The 21305-nt window shown below is 36.6% G+C and overlaps 9 protein-coding genes across 9 annotated transcripts; 2 read left to right on the top strand and 7 right to left on the bottom strand.

The window, feature by feature from the left end:
• Window positions 1–396: 396 nt before the first annotated feature.
• On the bottom strand, window positions 397–1904 carry B0P05DRAFT_479987 (uncharacterized protein; the record flags this gene model as incomplete). The annotated part of the gene is made up of 2 exons (XM_051575098.1): window positions 397–1112; window positions 1163–1904. The coding sequence occupies 2 exons, from the start codon at window positions 1902–1904 to the stop codon at window positions 397–399; spliced, it is 1458 nt and encodes a 485-aa protein (XP_051430062.1).
• A 263-nt stretch (window positions 1905–2167) lies between these two features.
• Window positions 2168–3334, bottom strand: B0P05DRAFT_562348 (thiamine Pyrophosphokinase 1; the record flags this gene model as incomplete). Its single annotated transcript, XM_051580588.1, has 7 exons — window positions 2168–2409; window positions 2459–2530; window positions 2575–2611; window positions 2660–2803; window positions 2844–3012; window positions 3062–3140; window positions 3187–3334. 7 exons carry the CDS (start codon window positions 3329–3331, stop codon window positions 2291–2293), a joined length of 765 nt encoding a protein of 254 aa, XP_051430061.1. The 3' UTR covers window positions 2168–2290.
• A 312-nt stretch (window positions 3335–3646) lies between these two features.
• Window positions 3647–4216, top strand: B0P05DRAFT_518515 (chaperonin GroS). The gene is made up of 4 exons (XM_051575725.1): window positions 3647–3675; window positions 3725–3799; window positions 3848–4030; window positions 4081–4216. The coding sequence occupies exons 1-4, from the start codon at window positions 3673–3675 to the stop codon at window positions 4129–4131; spliced, it is 312 nt and encodes a 103-aa protein (XP_051430060.1). The 5' UTR covers window positions 3647–3672; the 3' UTR covers window positions 4132–4216.
• A 1425-nt stretch (window positions 4217–5641) lies between these two features.
• On the bottom strand, window positions 5642–6839 carry B0P05DRAFT_479964 (rhizopuspepsin 2 precursor; the record flags this gene model as incomplete). The annotated part of the gene is made up of 2 exons (XM_051575097.1): window positions 5642–6480; window positions 6548–6839. The coding sequence occupies 2 exons, from the start codon at window positions 6837–6839 to the stop codon at window positions 5642–5644; spliced, it is 1131 nt and encodes a 376-aa protein (XP_051430059.1).
• Window positions 6840–8782: 1943 nt separating this feature from the next.
• Window positions 8783–9505, bottom strand: B0P05DRAFT_446560 (RTA-like protein; the record flags this gene model as incomplete). Its single annotated transcript, XM_051573815.1, has 1 exon — window positions 8783–9505. A coding segment is annotated over one exon (723 nt), but the record flags the coding sequence as incomplete, so codon positions are not given.
• Window positions 9506–11564: 2059 nt separating this feature from the next.
• B0P05DRAFT_562337 (emp24/gp25L/p24 family/GOLD-domain-containing protein) lies at window positions 11565–12393 on the bottom strand. The gene is made up of 5 exons (XM_051580587.1): window positions 12243–12393; window positions 12152–12187; window positions 11919–12102; window positions 11759–11866; window positions 11565–11715 (listed from the first exon to the last, which is right to left on the bottom strand). Exons 1-5 carry the CDS (start codon window positions 12387–12389, stop codon window positions 11591–11593), a joined length of 600 nt encoding a protein of 199 aa, XP_051430057.1. The 5' UTR covers window positions 12390–12393; the 3' UTR covers window positions 11565–11590.
• A 1755-nt stretch (window positions 12394–14148) lies between these two features.
• Window positions 14149–14677, bottom strand: B0P05DRAFT_641572 (uncharacterized protein; the record flags this gene model as incomplete). The annotated part of the gene is made up of 2 exons (XM_051583779.1): window positions 14149–14419; window positions 14481–14677. 2 exons carry the CDS (start codon window positions 14675–14677, stop codon window positions 14149–14151), a joined length of 468 nt encoding a protein of 155 aa, XP_051430056.1.
• A 1389-nt stretch (window positions 14678–16066) lies between these two features.
• On the bottom strand, window positions 16067–16960 carry B0P05DRAFT_562329 (2Fe-2S ferredoxin-type domain-containing protein). Its single transcript, XM_051580586.1, has 6 exons — window positions 16788–16960; window positions 16700–16739; window positions 16542–16651; window positions 16340–16469; window positions 16205–16296; window positions 16067–16153 (listed from the first exon to the last, which is right to left on the bottom strand). The coding sequence occupies exons 1-6, from the start codon at window positions 16942–16944 to the stop codon at window positions 16131–16133; spliced, it is 552 nt and encodes a 183-aa protein (XP_051430055.1). The 5' UTR covers window positions 16945–16960; the 3' UTR covers window positions 16067–16130.
• A 677-nt stretch (window positions 16961–17637) lies between these two features.
• On the top strand, window positions 17638–21265 carry B0P05DRAFT_591820 (Glycerophosphoryl diester phosphodiesterase family-domain-containing protein; the record flags this gene model as incomplete). Its single annotated transcript, XM_051582940.1, has 7 exons — window positions 17638–17770; window positions 17818–18043; window positions 18115–18172; window positions 18217–18438; window positions 18495–20211; window positions 20260–21179; window positions 21224–21265. 7 exons carry the CDS (start codon window positions 17638–17640, stop codon window positions 21263–21265), a joined length of 3318 nt encoding a protein of 1105 aa, XP_051430054.1.
• Window positions 21266–21305: the final 40 nt, after the last annotated feature.

Below are 21305 nucleotides of genomic sequence, written 5' to 3'. Positions count from 1 at the left end.
AAATGAGCAATGCTAAGAGGAATGACAAAAAGGCTCTTTGCAAGTACAATGTGACGCATGTTTTGTCTTATATGTTGGTTTTCATTTGAGTTGATATAGCAAATGTCTTTCAAGCATTTGGAATGTCTATCTTCTCTTACCTGACCATTCATGCATTTGCTACTCTTTCTTGCATTTCACTAAAAGAAACAGTCATAATCTCTCTCAAAGCAATCAATAATATACTCACACACAAGAGAAAAAAATAATATGTTTGTTACACTACTTTAAAGTTATTTCCTCAATAACAAAAAAAAACCAATCAAATTCATAGATCGACACAATCACAAATAATAGACTCTATATTTTAAAATATCGTGTATTTTCTTTGTACAATACCCTGTAACACTTTTTTTTTTATTCTTCTGCACATCCAGGCATGGTTTTTTCAACTGTAAATGTATGAATTAACATTTGTCTTTCTTTAGAGGGCACAAGCGAACCATTGGCATAAAACCAAAAAGATGTTGCAAACTTCTGTTTAAATTCATTCACAAGTTCTGGTCTTAGACCCTGCATAAATTCATCCCACTCGCTATTGGTAAACGTCAAATGAAGTTTAGACCCACTCAGTTCTTTAGTCATTAACAAGACGCCTTGTCCAACCGATTGAGTGAGTTGCATCATGCGTTCACCCACTACAATATTTCTTCGGAATGCAGCCCAGTTGGTCTCTGCCAAGAGTGGCTCAATCCATGGACGATAGGCTTTCATATTAGCATTCCTTTCTCGGTCTTTATCCTTATCTTGAGTAACTTGTTCAGGAAATAAGATTGAAAACGCTTTTTGGAATTGTTCGAAAGCAAGATACAGTCGAAAATAATCTGAATTGTAATAAATGCCATTTTGGTTCATTCCGTTGTCTAAATGAGGTTTCATGTTTGAATGGCTGGTGAGAATAAGAAGTGAAGGTTCTAATAATTTAGCCAGTTGATCGTGCGAAACTGAATCGGGCTGTTTGCCCAGTGAAATTGAAGTATCAATAGCCAATGTGAATTGGAGTGGTAACCTTTGTGCTTTTTGCTCTAGATCTGCCATCGTAATAATTCGCATACGATGAATAATATCGTCTCCTGTGGTAATAGGTTAGTCGCCTGGAGTTCTCTCTCTCTTACACACTTACGTCTTGATTCAAATTCACCGTGTCGGTGTGGTATTTTGGGTTTTTTGTTGGGTATTGATAAAGAATGGACTTCGACTGACGTATCTACCGGTTGTCGTTTTCTTTTTTTCATTGTGAGGGATGCTTGTGTTAAGATGCCTTGTTCAGCATAGCGTTGAAGTAAGATAGGTTCTCGACTAATGCGTCCATCTTGGTAATAAAAGCCTCTTTCTTGAGGCTCCATGACCGTGCCAGACGTAGGTGTATAACGGACCTCGGATACATCAACGATGGGTTGCGGTAAAAGAGGAGAGTATAAAGGACTTGTATGGAAAGGTGTATAAGGGCGCACAGAAAAGGGATCAGCCGACTCCTTGGTTAAGAGAGCAACTGAAGGTAATTGGCCTAATGAAGAAGAAGTGGTGGAAACGGAAGAAGAATCAATCCATTTCTTTAAAGCAGGTTTGTCATAGCAACAAGTACTTGGTAACCGAACTGAATGTACATTGGATTGGTGGTCTTGAAAAACAATCATGTCTTCATGACAAGATTTACTAAATTTAACATGATCGCCAAGGGCATAAGACATACAGAACAAGAGTTTGGCTAGTTTTTCAGCATCTGGATTTTTACGCAAGACTTGTTTGACAATACGAAACAAATCAAGTAAATCTTCATCTGTTAAAATATCTTCTGCCTGGGGCTCAAAGGGCTGTGTTTCGTTTCTCATTAACGATGTTATGTGTGGTTGCTCTTGTAACATGTATAGAATTGGTTCATAAAAAAGAAAGAAAAAGAAAGGAAAGTCTATTGAACCCGAATTCTCATCAAAAGATGCTCTGAGACTTAAAAAGTGTGTAACTAGACCCTCAGATTACTAGCAGAATTTCCTTTTTTGAGTCAACTTTAGACTTCTGTTTTGTGACTCAAACAATGAATCCTAGATCAGTTTGGTGAGAATAAGAGATGTTAATATGAAACTAACAAAAGGTAGTAAGGATCTTAATTAAACAATACTCTTTTAGCAAAAAAAAAAATGCATGTTTGAGCTAAAGTAACACTTGAGAACACAAACAAAAAGATATCTATTTTATCAGATATCAAGAAGAATATTTAAGCGCCACTTGATGTATTCAGGAACCAACCATTTTATTTGTGATGAATCTCGATTGTCCAGACAACAGGAGCATCTGTTATAACTTCAATAAGTTTATCTTCTATCTGATTTGATGTACTAAACATGCCGCCCATTTGACATTTTGTGTCAGCTATTTTTAAAAGAAAAATAAGCATTTTGTTGCCTTACACCATACTTACTTAGGTTCCATCTTAGCCCTTTGGTAGTCAGTGTCGCGGGATAACCGATAGGCATAATACCACATATCGGACCTATTTTTTTTCTTTGTAAAAATAATCTATGTACATAACTTTACCTTCTAATGTTGGTTGACAATGTATATGATGTGTTCCCTTTTTTAAGAATAGTTAACGATCTTATACATACTTTGATTCACTTACTTTATCCAGTAGCATGGTCAAGTTTTCATCGCTGACTAAAATTGTACGTCGTTCACTTTGATCATTTAATGTGTAGAGTAAATTGACATTGTGCATGGTTTGATCGAATCTTCCACCAAAAGCAGGTGTTGCCACAATATCATACTAAGATATTATCAACATGCTATACTCTCTTGTTACTTACAATTTGACCTTGCGTCTTTTCTTTTTCATGTAATAAAGCAACACATTTCATAAAGTCTGTTGAGTCTTGATCAGATACTCTGGTGATTTTGACTTGCTTGGATTCATAATAGGCATGAACATCAGGTCTTATTGAATCAAGGTCGCCTCGTATTTCATCAGGAAGATGCCTATCCAAAACAATGGATGTTATGCCTTTTATATATGTAAATTGCTTACTGTTCCAAAATTTGCGGGTCATGTTTAAATGCGTCGTAAAGACGGTTCGACCCGCCGTCTGCCACGAATCGAAAAGAAGCTATAAAGTCCTGATAAGCATACGAGACACGCGTTTATAGTTGTACCATTCTTCCACAAGTGGCTAAACGTATTGATATGATGGATAGGTTGGTTGAGCACAATCAAACAGAATTTATTTGCGTTTCCTTCCTTAGATAGAATATTGGAAGGAGTCCAGTGTGTAATGAGATGAGCGAGGTTTTTATTCATATGATGAAAAAAAGAAAAAGAATGAAAAATGCGGGACTTCAACATAGGCCAGTCTTTTTTTTTTTTTTTGTAAGTCATGCTTGAACTATGTTTAATTTTGGGTGTGCATGCATGAAATATTTGGAAGTGTGTTTACATAAAGCATGAAATTTTATCCTGGTAATCTGTTGCCATGGTGAACTTTATGTCGAGTACCATGGAGCGGAACGAGTGTTTGTTGAGCCGCACAAATTCGATTGGCTAAGCGTGGGAACAAATGTTTATTTTAAAGAGGTGTTTGTCTTTTTTTTTTTTCTTTTTCTTTCTTTTCATTTCCTCACACTCAAAAAACAAGAAAAAAAATGGTAAGCAAAACAGTTTAGCAAGTACGTAGGGTGTTGACATATATCGTAGTCCACTGCTACTAAACTCAAGAACTTTGTTCCTCTCCTTGACCGTGTCTTGGTTCAACGTGTCAAAGCTCAAGAAGTAAGTAAAACCATTATGTGTTTTTCATGTATTCACATATGGTATTAGAAAACTGCTTCTGGTATCTTTATTCCTGAGAAGGCTCAAGAAGCCTTGAATGAAGGTTATATTGTTGCAGTGGGTAAAGGTGCTCTTGACAAAGAAGGTAAACATATTCCTCTTCAAGTCAACACAGGTGATAAGGTCATCCTTCCTCCTTTCGGTGGTAACCCTGTTAAAGTAGAAGGACAAGTAAGTTTAAATAAGATTAAAAAAAGACAAGGAAACTCATGGCATGATAGGAATATTTGTTGTTCCGTGATTCTGAAATCCTTGCCAAAGTGACTGAATAAAAGACCTGAAAGAATGACATGATTTAGATAGTTTGTATTTTTAAAAAAAAAGCGATAATAAAAAAGAATAAATCTGCACTATAAACAGTGTCTAATGATAATTCATAATGTACCAAAGAAGTGTTCTATGGATAAAATATGTAAGTAGCCTTTGATTATTTAGAATTTGTTTTTATGCGATGAACTTTTTAACAAGGGCTCCTTAAAACATTAAGCTTTATCAAGTGTTATATGGGGGTCTCTTCAACCGAACTTCACTTTGATTTCATGGAGCAATTATTACAGGGAATATGATGGATGTACCTTCCAGAAATTTCTAAAAATTCATCTATCAAATCACTTGCGGGGTATATAAGCTTACATAAGCAAGCGGTTTAGTGATAGTGTGAGCCTTCTTGTGCTTTAAGAATGGCTGAGCTGTCATGATGCATGCATGCATGGATTACAAGCCCTCCGTACATTTTGTATAACTCTAATTTATATTGTCAAACAAGCAGATGAATAGAAGCTGAAGGCTTTACATTTAAGAAATATGTTTATTTTCTACAAACAAAATGCCTTTTCTTTTTGAAAAACGAATCTACGTAGAGTAATCGAGTAAGTTATTACATTATACAGACATAGCTTATATTGGATGGCTCTACCTAAAGGCCGATACTGCTTCTGAAAGAATCATTTTCCTCATCACTATCGTTCACTAATACCTCATACTTCTTCTCATCCACTATATCCTCTTCCTCCCTGTCTGCGTAATCATCCACTTCTTTGTCTGTATCCATTTCAGCAAACAATATTGGTAATACATTAATTTTTAAGAGTACTGTGGCAAATCAAATTCAAGAATACATACCCTTCTTTTGTTTCGTTCTTCATTCTGAAATCCTATGGCCTCATTTTGCGACACTAATAAAGCATTTATTCTACCTTGGTACTGTAATTTAATTCTTTTGTTTATCTCATTTCGTAATTTGAGTTTTTTGGCAAATGTTGTTTTAAATGCTGCACGTATTTTAATATGGCTGCAGTTATATAAAATCTAGATATGAAGCTAGTAAAGAATCGCCAAAAGCACTAACATTATTTTTGTCAGGTTCTCAAGTTTGGTGTTTTGACGTTTTGTCATACATAGAACCTTGTAATGTTTTTCTTCAATCACATTATTATCTCTCAATAGATGATCAAAGCAATTGAGCTGTTACTTTTTTCATTAATCAGCCTATCGAGTATTTGCAGAGCTTCATTCAGTATTCTATCAACTGCTTTCCTAAATGCTTAAACAAATAACCTTTATTGCTGATTTGATTAATTTATGTCTAAAAACCTGGTCAAACATCTAAGTAGTTTAACCTCACACAAGCAAGCAAGTAAGCAATCTTTTTTCAAAAAAAAAAAAGAAGAAAGAAAGAAAGTTAAATTGAGAGTGCAAGCACTGTATTGATATGTTACATAACCATAAGGGTTTATAAATAAATAAAGATAAATTAAAGTACTCTAAGAAAAAAGAAGAGAATTAAATTTGAGCGATTTGGACTTGAGGAACTTGTTGGTTAAAGACAACATAGTTGTTCTTCAAGAAGGTGTCACCCAAAATAGCAAAGCTGAGACCACCCTTGGCAAAGGAGGCGAAACAGTAGCTACCATCATCTTCAAAGACCAAGTCAGAAGCAGGGATCTTGAAAGTGGCACCGTTAATAGTGAAGACAAGAGGAGAGAAGCTAGAGGTGTCACAGTCAATGAGGTAGGTACCATCGCTGTTTTCAGTAGCACCATAGGCAGCAGCAACCTTGTCAGCAATAGCGTCAGTCAAGAGCAAGAGAGTGGTACCGGTATCAAGGATACCAGAGAAGGAGCTGGCGACAGTTTTACCACCAGCAGAGAGACCACCAATAGTAATGCCCCAGTAACCTTGAGACTTGCTGACAGGGACAGTCTTCAAAGCACCGCTGAATTTAGAGGAATCGTAGCCACCAAAGACATACTCACCACCGCCACCATTGGAGGCCTTACCGAGGTAGACACCAAAGACAGGAGAAGAGATCAAACCTTGGCTGATCAAGTTGTCAACAGGAGTCTTGATACCGCTGACAGTAGTGATAGAATCGAAACCGAGACCCAAGAGACCATCGTTGGGACCGCTAGAGAAAGAGCTGGATTCCTTCTTGGCCAATTCGATTGTTTGACCAGCGATCTTGAGACCACCCAAGTTGACAGTGTCTGTTGCGAGAACACCACCAGCAGTAGAGCCATCGCCGTAAGAGATAGACCAAGCACGACCATCAGCCTTGTAGGTGCTAGATTTGGAGGAATCGTAACGGTTTTGACCAGTGCAAGAAGAACACAAGGTAGAAGCTATAAACAAACAAACAAACAAAAAAAAGACCGTTAAGCTTAGTTGATAAAAACAATGCCCACTTACCAACCCAAAGATCACTGGAACCAGTATCGAAATCCAACTTGAACTTCTGTTCAGGAGTACCAATACCAACAACACCATAGTATTCAACATCATTTCCGTAGTCAGTGACAGGAACAGTACCAGTACCATCTGTAGTGACATTGGAAGGAACACCGTGAAGAGGGTTAATAACATGCTTGAGGTACTTGGCCTTTGCTTTGGCGAGAGCAGCCTTAGCATTGGGCTTGTAGTTTTCGTTCTTGCTCAAAGGAATGGTAAGCTTCTTGCCAGAAGGAGCTGCTTCGGCTGCCATGGCCATCACAACGAGTGCGACACAAGAGGAGACAAGAGAAAACTTCATTTTTTGAGAAAAGGAAAGAACTATTGTTTGAATGAAGTAACAAATCCTTTGAGACGCTGTCTCTTTTTATATAAAAGTGTCAAACGAATCGATTTCTTTTTTCATCCAATACTTCTTTTTTTGGTAGATTTGACACAACAGTGTGTTGAGTGAAAGGAGTACCAAATAAAGTTGAATGATGGTAAATTAGCTGAAAATGAAAAGAGAATTTGATCTACAGTGCTACAAATGACTTGTCTTGAACCTTGATATGTATCTGTACGGTAATGTAACATACATAGGAAGATTTGGTCACTTATTGCTTGATTATGATTACTATTGAATAAAAAAAAAAGATTTAATTTCTACTTTAAAAATAACGCTTTGCCTTTAATGTTTTTTTTCGTGAACTATAGCTATTGACGTTGAAAGCATGTTTGTGTACAAGTACATATCAACTATGAGACCTGCAGATAAGCTAGTACTTGATTTTATTAACATGCGAAGGATAAGCCAATCAGTTTACCAAGAAAGCTGATGTTGTTTCTTCTTTTCTTTTTTGCTAGTTTCCATATGTGTATATATGCCTATACTTTCCAACAAACAATACTGCATTACATATATACTATGCTTTACGCATACACTTAGCATTTTCAAGGCAACACAAACTCATCAAACACTCTGTATTGAAGTATTAAGCAGGCTATTCCAAATATGTTTCTTTTGACTAAAAACGGATCAAGACGTTATGCATAAATGGTTACTCAATTATCATAAAGCGATCTGTGTCACTGACTAAAGTACGTGTTCCCAATTACAATAACACAAGAGCTTCCCTGTACAAATAAGCAACTTGTGCAATACAATGAGAGGTGATGAAAACGAAGGCCATTACATTTATTACCTTGGTGCAGACATAGACGCACACTTCGTGATTACTAGGCTATGTTGCTTACCGTGAAATTGTATCACAAAATGCAATGATTGTGTGCTTATAGTGTTAATTTTTCCTGAAAAATAAATATTTACTTGAAAAAGTGTTTTTGTTACGTGTGCAATGATGGTATATGGTACAAGAAAAATTACTACAACCAAGCAATGGAATGAAATCATGTTCATAAAAAAAGGCCTCATATGATACAGAAATGAGCAATTTCTCCCTTTTAGAGCAGACGTGAATATGCATGAAAAAAAGATAAGTCAAGATCACAATGCCAAATTTAGTCGATAAACTTGTTCTTGTTTACCAAATGTATCTGATTAAGAACCTATGTCGTACAGATGATCTTTTTTACATGTCTGTGAGCCAGATTCAAGGATGCGGCATGTTGCTCTTAACAGATGTCTAGGTGGCGTAATTTGTTTGAAATTCAATGGGCCTACTCTATACTTTTTCTTCAGGATTGTCTCTTTAATTAGCAGATAGAAGTTAGGTTCAGCCATTTGGGCAAGGCAAACTCAAATGAATGGATACAATCAAACGGTCTTTTTATGTATTTTGTATATTAAACATTATTATATATATAGTCAATGCTTAAGATTATTTATTTACTTTGAATATAATTCTCGTGAACATTAGCATTTTTTTTTTCAGAATTCTACCTCTTGAGACGTTCTACAGTTGTAATTCAAACACATCAATTTTATAAATCCTAGCTTCAAAAGATGATAGAGCGCCTCTATAAGTTAGCTAAATAAAGAAAACCCCAAGGAAAGAGCTTCATCTCTTTTAACTTTAAAAGCGATTGCTTCTTTTGGTTATAAACAAATATTGTTTATTTATTAAAGGCTTGTCCATATTCTTTCACATGTATGAATGCGGCACCTTCATTGGGTGAGAAGTTTGACGTTTCTTGTGCATTTCCGAGACTACTGGCACCTTGGAGTTCATCGAGAGGAAGATATTTACCAATATAGAGGATAGAGTAACAAACAAAGCAAAGCAAGACCATCAGACTATCAAATGTATAAAAAGCCCATTCTGAGTGATTATAAGTAGTAGCATACTCAACAATACGAAAGATATAGCGAATGATTAGTAGAGAAATAGTGATACATAAACAGTAGAGCAGATTTCTTTTAGGATTGGATTGGCCCTTGACATAATAATCATAATCATCACTACGATAAATAAAGAAAGCAATACATAAGAAAACAGCAAAGAAGAACATTTGAAAAGCAAAGCCAATAAGTGTAATGATAGAGCCTGCATCAGAGAGATTAATTTTACCAGAGGACTTGATCCCACCGCCTGCGCATTGTACCATAATTGAGATTTTATTGCTTACAGAGAAAAACCACATGACAAAGTCAGGCTTAAGAAAGAAATGTTTGGGCTCAGCATGAGATTTCTGGATAACTTTAACAATGCTTCTATAGTTGAGATGTGCTAGAATACCAGGTGGTAACAGAAGAAGTAAGGTCATTATAACGAAGATTGTCGTTGTAGTTTCCGCGTGGGACTTGATCCGAAGAGCATAGCCAACACATTCGCATAGGGCAGTTATTGGTAGAGTATATAAGAACCTTGGGCTTTGAAACTTGTGAACGCGTGCTGCCAAATACAACCCAAATAGTCCAAACAGTACAGCAGCAACTACTGCTAAAGGAATGCTGGGATTGTAGTGAAAGTAATAATATGAATTGATTTCGCTTGAAGAATTATCAGCCATTATAGTTTGAATGAACTATACTGAAAACACAATTGAGGTAAAAAGAAAGGAGATCTGGACAGGAACAGTCTGTATTTATATATATAAACACTTGGAACTGGGTTACTATATTGTTATATTTTAGAAGAAATGCGGCGAGTAAAAACCGTTTATGGAAATAATGTTTTGATGAGCTGTCACTTTTACTGACACCTCAGATCAGAAGTATCGAGTTCAGAAACATATATATATATATATATATAAATGTTATATACTAGGAAGATTACACATCAATTCATGCAAAATTGCTGATCATTTTCTATTTTCTGAAGTTATCATTCATTTCGGCTTATAGTAACGAAGTTGCTTATCTAAACTTTTTAAATGTCGCCTGGCCTTTAAATGCTTGGCCGAGTCATTCGCCACACAAAAATACTTTTTTAGCAAGTCTCTCCGAGCATATGTTTGCTGAGCAAAGTCGAACATACATCTTGCTCTATTTTTGCTATCCAGTTTTCTGACTATGGTGTTGTAAGTATTCTACAAATGAAAGTGTTTCTACAGCAAATTGTCACTCAAAATCGAATAGATTCTTGCTCACAATCAGCATAAAAACGCTTTGATGATACTTCTTTCAAGTGTCCTAGGCCAAAGTATACATAAAGGAACGCTTCTGTTGTAAAATGCCACAAGTCTTGAATTGATCATTTTTTTCTCATTTTACCCGTAGATAGCCTTGTTGTTTTTCTAATTTTTAAATAATCGCCATTTGTGATTGATACCGCAATGTTTTACTATGATATATAATAGTACGATATGCTCGTCTGAGCTCATAAAATTCACTGAAAGTGTTAGATTTGTAAATGCCTTATAAAAATTGTACGCTATTGACCAACAACAAGAATACCCCAAAATTTTGGTAATAAACATTTTATGTTCCTTATATCATTCAATGCACCTTAGAAAACTGTACAAACTTTGTTATGAAATATCTCGATAGCTCTTCACTTTTAGACATTTTTAGTCCATCATGTCTCTTTTTTTAAGTTGTGTTTATTAATTGAGCCGCGTACACTAAGAGTAATAGTCAAAGTGAAGAGGCGGGTGCTATTAAAATGAAAGCTAATAAAATAAGGCGAAATATACTAAACAAAATAAACTAAAATAAAATAAAATAGATAGAAAGAGAAAAAAAAAAGTTACATGATTGAATGACATTGATCCTCTTCAATGGTCTAGCGAACATTAAATCGGATGCCTGCAAACATTGCTGTGAATACAATGGGGGTCTTGTCAAAGATAAATCTCATATGAGCAAGCCAAATTTGTGAGAGTCATTATGAGGATTCTATATGGTTTGATTCCTTTCCATTGGCAGTACCAGATGTACGAGAAGTCCAGGGACAGAAGAGCCTTTTGATATCAGAGATGGATGTGGTAGGCCATAGGAGCTCGAGAATTATTTCCTGTCATACCTTTTCTTTAGTTGGACAGTAGAATAACAAGTGGATGGTTGAGTCTTTTGAAGATATGCAAACTGGGCAAAGAGGGGAATCAAACACTTAAGGCATAATAAAATGCAAGAACTTGCAATGAGGAATACACCCTAAGATAAACCGGTATGTCACATTACGTTGAAATAGTTCTCAAAACAGTTAATCTGTAAAAATGAATTCCTGAAAACCATTCGGATTCAAAGTCCGATATACAATAAGCAAAAGGTACATACAAGTAAAGGATGGGCAGGTCTCACATCCTCCATCCTCAAATTGACTCCTTGCTAGTTTGATAATTTTCTACTGCTGATACTAGAACAAAACAAAGATTTTGAAGAAGTGAAAATTCGGGATATTTGGTCTTCAATTTGGTAAGCACTGACTTTTAAGACGGGCTTCATTGATGTTGCTGAAAGAGAGTATAAGCTATTGAATTAGTTAATGTAATATGTCATATGTTACATAGCAATCTTAAAACATAAAGCCTGAAGTATGGAAACCATCGTTTCTCCATGTATTTGAATGATAAAAAAACTCTATGATTTATATTGTACACATTTTTGCATTTATTGTTGTTTTAGACTGTACGCTTCACTTCAAAAAAGTGCTTAATATAATGGACTTGCCAGGCACAAACTGCAATTAATAAGCCGATTTGAGCAATAGACCACCATTTGACACGGGTATTTGTACTTTCAGCAGCTAGAGTTCGCTTAGATAAAAGTTGTCTTTCGCATGAACTTACTGTCTCTGTGTCTACGCTCACGGGCAACAATGTATTCTTGTTCGGCCTTGATATTGAGAATACTCTCAGCCAATTCTTCAATTTCGTTTTTGAGAGGATCTTCATGATCTGATGATATGCTCAATCCAATGCCTTTGATAAAAATAAATATGTTACTTACTTGTTTCATCAACAGCGTTCTTGGGATTAATATGAGCATTGAAATTGACGGATTTGGCTGTGACAGAAGACATCTTGTTGGAAAAACAGTAAATATGTCTACCGGGCATTGTGGCTGTCACAGTAAAATGGCCAGAGTCTTCACGCGTATTGCTCAAGACGACGTTGCCTTGTGGATCAGAGACCTAACAAAGATGATCAGCAACCTGACATGACTAATCGCAATCACTTTACCCAGAAATCAATGTCATATTCTCCACCTTCTCCTACCTATATATAAGCGAGTTAGAGAAGGAGAAACTATCCTGATTAAGATGTGCTTTACTTGGTATGTAAGAGACAGTTTATCACCATAATTAAGGTCTTCATAGAAACATTCGTTCTCATGCGCTGGTATATCAACACTTACAGCCGAGATTGTCTTGACTAAACAAACAAAAGCTAGCACTAATAGAACAATTTTACTCGACATTGCTAAAAAAGAAGGAAAGAAAGAAGAAAAAAAGGAACCGAACGCGCTTTTAAGTTTGATTTAATTTGAGCTTCTCAAGTTCTGATTTTTGGTACTCTTTGATTGGATAAAAATCCATCCAATTTAGCTTGTAAATGAAGTACATTTATGTTGCATTGACACTAAGACCTGCACTACCGACAGTTGTCTCTTCGTTAAGAAACAAAAGGATATTTTTTTTTGCTGCACCTACCGTTCTTCATACACTGAGAGGAAGGATCAATAAACCACATAGACTATACATTTTGATATAGTTTTGTATGCAAGAGGATCCAGAATCTTAGCAGAAACAATTTTATCTGTACTTCTTGATTTATCCGCAATGTCTAATAGGAAAAGCTTTCGAAATCCAATAGAATAAACGTATGTAACAACTTTCCCCAGTACAGAATTTTAATAATGTAAAGCTCTAAGCTTCAAATTGAACACGCGTGCACAAAGGTCTGGTCTATCAGCAACCGTTTGATTCACTAAAAGTTCATTGGTAATTTTTGGCCATGTAGGATTGCAAGTAAAAGCAATGAAAAAATCAGCCTTTCTAAAACGACGCACCCAAATTCATAGCAGAGTCATAAAGTGTGGACCACCAACAAAGGTCAAAGGCAGAACCACTCGCTTTCCAATTGAGCTCATATCGGTATCGTCCAAGCGAATTGCATCTCGAAGACCGTTATACACCTCAGCACGGAGGGAGCTCTGATTGTGTCTTATATAATTTAAACGCTGCTGTTCCATCTTTGCATACATATCAACAACATACTGGTGGAAAAGTTTTCCAAATTCATGCAAGTTCATCTGCTCGCTACGAGGTACTACTATATCACCACTGTTCTCGCTTTGAAATGCTTTGCGTACCATAAATCTAGAGCTGTAATACTGCACAATCGTGTTTGTACCATTATTGGTATAAGGGTTTGTAGGTTCAGAATCGCTATCACCACCTTCACTCTGAGCGAGCTTCTGCTACTGCTACTATTTCGCTCAATATTATTGTCGCTTTGTTGTTTTCGAACTCGAAAAAGTCTTTCTCCACATTGCTAACTAGAACGTCTTGTATGTCCAACTCGATTATACCATTTACAGATCTCGTCAAAGATGTTGTTTGAAGATGTACCTGACATAAGAAAAAATAGTCTGAATTTAAGAGCTGTGTGAATTACTTGCCTACTTTGGGTTGAAGATTCACCATCACCCATTTGAATTGGTAATTCGTGGCATTATATTTATACTTCTCAGAAAAGAGGTTTTCGCAGTTTTAGTACGTATAGTTTACAAGCTTTGAAAAGGAAATGTGGGTAATAGTTGGTGCATTTGGTAACAATCACTAGGGAAAAGGACACTTTTGAGCAACACAACACGATACAGCCCGTCAAATACGTGGTCCATGCAATATACACGCCAACGATTCCCTTTCATCAGAACTCCACAAACATAAACAGCAGAGTGACTATCATCATTCATTGCCTTCATGGAGTTTTTAAGCTCTCTACACAACTTGAGTATATCATTGATATGCTTCGTTTAGTTGGATTTTGCTTCTAGTGACAACAGAAGATGACTGGTTTTGATCCACACAACTGAGAAATCGGCTCTTTCATTTCGTTGATGAGCTATTTGGAAAGAATGATTTAATGGAAGTGTCGACTGTATCTCTGGCTAGAGTTGCTTCATTTAAAATGGTCAGTACAGTAATCAACAGAATAGGTGTCCATTAATCTATTTAAGATTCTACAAATAGAAGTGTCATTGAGGGATATTCATCTTCGTACTTCTTAATGTATTTCTTGATAACAGTGACATTAATATTTCTAGAAGCGAGTTTAATGATGGGAGCAATTTTGAAATCAGCAACTTGATCAATATCATTAAGAACGTTTTGTGCTTCCTCGTAATCTACGATATCGGTATTTACGAAGCTGTTATCGATCAACATTATTCCATCTAAAGCCAGTTGTTCGTGATCGTTCAGCGTTTTCAAGCCTTCAGCCTTACTGATAGCTGCATCACGATAGTCGAAAAAATGCTTGAGATACATCATAATTATTCAGTCACCAAACAGAGTTTTCTTTCAGCTTGTAATGATACGTATCTTTATCGTGCGTCAGATACTGCTTCGTCTGATCATAATCATTCATTGTGCTACTAGAAGAAGATGGCGTAGAATCGTTGTACTGATATTCTGAACCTTCACTTTCGTCACTACTAGACGACTCTTCTGCAACAATATCAGCATAGACTTGCGCCTGCATCAATGCTTGTTAGATATCTGTAGTCTTTAATTTTGATCTAGTTAGCTTTGCAGTTTGAACGTTCCAATAATTGATAAAAGGCGGCGATGTTAATATCTAATAACCCCTTTTAGAATAAGCTCAAAAACATAATGAAATGATCCTACCTCGTAGTTATCTTTGATAATAACTAGCCCTTTTCCAAGCCAAACCATAGTTGTAGGTCCAAAAAAACTTACCAAAGCTTGCATAGGTCCAAATTTTTTTACAGTGAAATATTTGGGCAAATCTATTATACGGGAAATGACTAAAGATAGAATTGAACTATAGCTTATGGTAATTGATAATAGATTTATTGAGTTTGTTGAATGGTATTATTATGGTTTACTTACTTTTTCTAATTCTCTTAGTACAATAAAAAAAAGATAAAAAAAATGACTAGAGTGGGTGTAATGTTCCTATTTGAAGTTGACTATGTCCCATTTTTCAACCGTCTTGGAAAAGGGCTAGTTGATAATAATGTTTGCAAAAGCCCACGCCTTTTTCATTGATTCCGACTTACTCTTGCTGCCTTTGATGCTCTTGACAAAAAGCTTAAAATTGTTAATCGCAATAAAAAAAAAACGTTTGAAACGTACGTAAGCTGGTATAATTTGCTTTTTTAAAGGATATGAAAATGTCACAGTCTAAAAATCTGAATCATTGCTCACCTATTTTATCAAAGCTAACTCTATTAAAGAAAATAATTATGCTATCAATATACAACAATGGGAGAACTTTTCACTTCTCTGAACACGCATCGTATGTCATTTGACATAACCAAGTTCTTGACTATACAAAGTTTTTATGTAAATGTTCAATATATGTTTCTTAGTATCTCAAACGCAGAGAGGCGAAACTGGATCATATGTACGAAGGGTTCATATAGAATATAGAAACATTTTTGTTTCATCATCAAGGTTTTCCACAACAATAATGCTGCTTAATCGCCCGTCCGAGTCCACTGTAATTCGTACATTTGATTCTTTTTTTTTTTTTTTTTTTTTTTTTTTTTTTTTTGGGTCTCAAGGTAAATTGGATCAAACAGCTGTTTTGATGTTTAATATCATTGACTAACACCTCTCTTTTGTGTCGTTTATATCCGTAACCTCCTTTAGTAAGTAATTCCTTTAGAATCACATTGCTAATTGCCGAACAATAAAATGCTGGAGAGTAGAATTTCTTCACCCTTCCTCAGGGTGTATTTACGAATCGACTTCTGATTTAGACTACCTCCCCTTTTTTTCACACTTCTTCATTTTTAGGCGGTCATAACAAAGTTCGAAATGCTTTTGGATTATTTGCCAATGAAATCACAGTATTTGCAGTCTATGATCAATGAATTTAATATTGTCGAAAAATAAATGTATCTAAATTCAAAATTGACCTTTTATTCAAATTGAATGTTTTCTATCTATCTATATCTTCACACTTCTTAATGATGGGTAGGCTTGGAACCTATGTAATAGAAGTATAAATAATATATACGCACTCTTCTCTAGAAATTACCATCAACTCTCATGTTTCTAGTCGCTGAAGGAATGCGAACTGTAATTCCATCTAATTCATCATTCATCTCAACTTGACAGCCCAAACGAGATCTAATTCAATCAATTACTGTGAATCTCCACTGACACAACTTACGTTTCAGTCAAACCAAAAGCTAAATCCAGCATATCATTCTCTTCATCTGAAGGTTCTTCCATTTTATCATAATATTCTGGATCACAAATAACATGGCAAGTCGAACATGCCAGTGATCCTTCACAAGCACCTATTTTTTCTCTCGGTTAATGACCCATTCTCTCTCTCTCTCTCTCTCTCTCTCTCTTTGCTATTGGCTTACATTCAAGGTCAATATCGTATCTTTGAGCAAGATCCAACATGGTATCTCCTTTCGTTGCTTTAACATCAATTGTTTCACCTTCAGATGTAACAAAATGAACTGTGTATGGGCTATCCAAAATCAATAAAGGTTGACATCATGCACTATCCCTTGCTTACCCTTCACCGCGAGCGATACCTTCTTTACCGTGAAACATGCCTATCGAGAATAAATATGAGTTGGTGGGAATAATAATTTTCTTCATACTTGGTGTAGTGGAGAAGGTTCTTATAGCATTAGGCTTAAATAAAGTCTTAGTGGTAAATAAACGTAATAAGGACATATATAATACAATAACAAAAGAAAGAGTAGGGGGAGTATGAGAGAAAGAAAAAATACTGATTTTAGCGGGGAGGTTCGCCATCTATTTTCATTGGGCAGATGAAGATGGGTAGTGGATAATTTGACGGTCCGAGAAAAAAGCCACTCAAGTAAATGTAAAGCACAATGACCTTTTTTTTTGTTTGCATGAACATTGGTTTATTTGAAAAAAAAAAAAACAAAAAAAAAAATATTCAATAGAGAGCATATTGTTAGCAAGGCTGATATAGCTTCAAGAAATACACAAGTTAAATAGATACAGTTAAATAAAATCATGGAAACCCCAAACTATTTTTTTTTCTCAGGGCTCTTCACTTTGACAGTATGTCGCTTTATCTTTTCACTTTCTGAGAAATTAATTTCAAACCAATGTTGTTGTGACTGGTATCATCTCTACTTGATCATACAACCTTATTGTTGGCTACTCTACCACAAGTTGTACTGGTCTACCCTTCATAGCCATAATAATACACTCCATGACTTGCCACAAAGAGGACTATCTAATTGCTGATCCAGTTGACTATGGCTGGTTCAAGAGATGCCTCGATCTCTTTAATCTCTGCCTGAAGCAGCTACACGTGCAGACAATCTTCAAAAATGACAGCTTTGTCTAATGCAGTGTTCGAACCAATAGGATCGGCACGTGAAACTTAAGCCAATGACCTAAAACTCCGCAGTGTTTAAAAGAGTCATTTCTCCTTGTCCGCTTCCCTTCCTTTTCTTTCCTTCTCATACCATGAAGTTTGGAAAAACCATCATATCAAATCAAATACCTGAATGGTCAAGAAACTACTTGGCCTACAAATCCCTTAAAAAGGAAATCAAGACTGCCTCTGCTCATTTACCAGCGCCAGAAGAAGACATTACAGGTAAGAAATAGATTTGGGATGAACAGAACAACTAAAAAAAGAATTAGCTATTGTGTTCCATCTGGACAGAGAATTAGAGAAGATCAACACATTCTATGTATACAAGCAAGCACTTATTCATCGTCGTCTTTGGATCTTGCAGGAGAAATATGAGAAATTCAACGATGAGAGTGACGAGTTGGCCTTAGCCCTTAAGGAAACAAGGAAGCAGATGGACAAACTCATGTGGTTTGCTGAATTGAACTTGAAGGGATTTCGTAAAATACTTAAAAAGTAAATAGACAACAAACAGTCAGCTTGTATTTTGTTTGTTTATTTTTCTTTTTCTCACTGCTTTTACTTAGATTAGATAAAAAGTTAGGGCTGGAAACACAACAGATCTATTGGGAGACAAAGGCAAGTGTGCAAACATGGATGATGAGGGTTGTTAATAAGGCCTAATTTAGGTTGCTGTACTTCCTTTTTCTAATCCAACTCAGCTAAGAAAGGAACTTGATCAAGTTGCCGAATGGATATCTACTTTGGCATCTGCTGGAAAAGAAGAAAACACCAACAACAGCTCTACATTAAGACTCGCTCGTTATACATCAAAGAATGAAGATATTTCTAAAGCAATTCGAGAAGACAACAAGCAAGGATTAGAATCTTTGTTAAAAGAAGGCACAAGGGTATTTTAGATTGACACAATCATGCTAGCGTACATGCTAACGTTTTTAAAATTCAGACCAATGAAACTATTCTAGAACTTGCCGTGGAGCATGAATCACTCATGTGCCTTGATTATCTTGTCGAATCTTTGGGCTTGTCATTATCCAATAACAGAGATATCAATGAACGCAACTTACTTCACCGTGTCTGTATTCGTTCAACAACATCTGCCAACATTGCAAAGCGTCTATTGGCGCTGGAACCATCCTTGACACTTCAAAAGGATTTTGCTGGACGTCGACCTCTACATTACGCTGCTGAACAAAACAATGCTGATTTAGTCCGCCTTCTTTTACAGCATGCTATTGATCATCACTATTACTCTATGGAAGATGGATTTGCGGATCATGGTTGGCAAGACCGTGAAGGGTTTACGCCATTGTTTTTTGGTATCATTCGTGGAAGTACACATGCTGTTAAGGAATTGATTGAAGTTGGTCAAGTTCAAAACATCGATGAGTCCATTGCCTCAGTACAGAGATCACCTACACCATTTGACAGCTCAGAAGACTTGACCGCAAATGGTACTGAAGTTGTCCCTGATTATGCCCGTTCTCTTCATCATCCTTCCTCTGCTGCATTGGCTTGTAAACTTGGTAATTTGGAACTTTTGAAGCTGTTGATCAGTAAGGGCGCTTCTCCTGACCTGGCTGATGAAGATGGTGAAACGCCATTGTTGTTTGCTATCCGTAGCCACTTCTTGGAGGGTATTCAAGTCTTAATTGCTCAAGGCCATGTGAATGTTGATTTGGCTGAAAAAGTCAATGGATGGACACCCTTGATGGCTGCTGCTATTGAAGGATTCAAGGACATTGTGCAGACATTATTAAAGGCCAATGCAAACAAAGAAAAGGTGGATCACAATGGCTGGACTGCTTCTGATCACGCTGTCTTTCGAGGCTACCTAGATATTGGACGCTTAACGCTTCCTAAAGATCCCAAGGCGTACTTGGATCCTTCTGTGCGTGCTAAATTGCCTGGTACATCTGATGACGAAAGTGGTGCCTCTACACCCAATTCAACCGCAAGTAAACCTGCGAAAGCATCTAAATCAGTCTCTAAAGCCAGTCGTCTTTATGGCCATAAGTACTTGACAGACTTATCTATGATTGTCATCACGTTGGGATCCAATGATATCCGAAACGCTCTCTGTCATAAATTCATTGAACTGTCTGAAAAGTTCCAAGGCGAACAACGACTTTCGCTTTCTGTCTCAGCCACGAATGCTTCAGGTGAATTTCCCATCATTGATTTGCCTTCTGAATTTACACATGATTTCTATCCTGAACCCATTGTGCTCCTAACTCAGAAACCAGAGGAAGTCACCTTACGGTTTGATTTGATCGAAACATTTGGTTCTTCTCGGGACAGTAGCGTGTTAGCTCGAGGTACTTCTGTCTTGGCAGGTGATTTTATCTTTTCAAAATCAAAGGGTTTTAAGGGGCCAACCGAAAAGGCTTCTCTCCGAGGTCAGCAGACAGTCCCATTGGTACAAGCAAAGGATTTGGAATGCGTGGGTACTCTTGGATTTGAGTTCATTGTGATCACGCCTTTTCAACACAAAAATATGCGTATTGGTGATCGATACACTTACTACAAGTCTGTGGACACGCAGGTGATTGGTCATCGCGGTTCTGGCATGAATAGAAAGGGATCCAAGCTTCAAGTAGGTGAAAATACAGTGTTGTCTTTTGTTACGGCTGCTTCTCTTGGTGCTGAATATGTTGAATTTGGTAAACTTTTTTTAGCTTTTAATAGATACATACTCTGACACTCTATAGATGTTCAATTGACAAAGGATTTGGTACCTGTGATTTATCATGACTGGACCGTGACTGAGACAGGCTATGATATTCCTCTCAACTCAATCACATTAGAACAATTCTTAAATTTGAGACGTTCAGGCCGAATCAAAGAATATCACACAGGTGTGAGTGAAGGCCAGCATGGTATCTCAATCCCGGTCTCTTCTGCTATCACAACAGAAAAGCCATTGCCACCTACGCCTCTTACCAATGGCGTCGTTCAACACAATACAGGTAGCGGTGCTCAGACACCCAATGGCGTACGTACCAGTCGATCTCACTCTTTCAGTGCCAGCAGTCCTAATCGTCTTGACTTGACTGATCCATTTGAACAAACACGTACTTCAAAAGCAGGCAAAATCAAAGGCAATGGTCCCAACACAATTCAAGGCCCGTTTACGACACTCGCAGAAACACTTCGTAGTGTGCCCAAGACAGCTGGGTTTAATATCGAAGTCAAATATCCTATGATTGATGAAGCTGAGCAGGATGAATTGACTTCTTTCCAAGAACTGAATATATATGTGGATACCATTCTCGAATGCGTCTATGACAATGTAGAACAAGACCGTCATGTCATCTTTTCTTCATTCCATCCCGAAATCTGTTTGGCATTGAATTTGAAGCAACCTAATTATCCTGTCTTCTTCTTGACCGATGCAGGTACTTTGCCTATGGCTGATATTCGATGCAATTCACTTCAAGAGGCTGTGCGATTTGCCAAGCAAGCGGATTTATTGGGTATTGTAGCAGCAAGTGAACCTATCCTGGAAGCCCCTCGTATGGTACAAGTGATCAAGGAAATGGGTCTTTTGTTATTTACTTATGGTGTGCTCAATAATGAAGTAGAAAATGCAGTTGCTCAAAAATACTATGGTGTTGATGCAGTGATTGTGGTAAGTTTAACAATACAGCACAAATATAATTAATGCATGTTTAGGATTCTGTATTGCCTGTTCGAAAGGGATTACGTGGAGATTAGTTTGATATTCTGTTTGTCATTATTTGCAACCCGCTTTTTT

The sequence above is a fragment of the Gilbertella persicaria genome (assembly GCF_025201335.1).
Source record: "Gilbertella persicaria strain CBS 190.32 chromosome Unknown B0P05scaffold_64, whole genome shotgun sequence".
Taxonomy (NCBI): Eukaryota; Fungi; Mucoromycota; class Mucoromycetes; order Mucorales; family Choanephoraceae; genus Gilbertella; species Gilbertella persicaria.
Note: the sequence above shows the minus strand (reverse complement) of the source record. Positions and strands in the feature narration are given on the sequence as shown.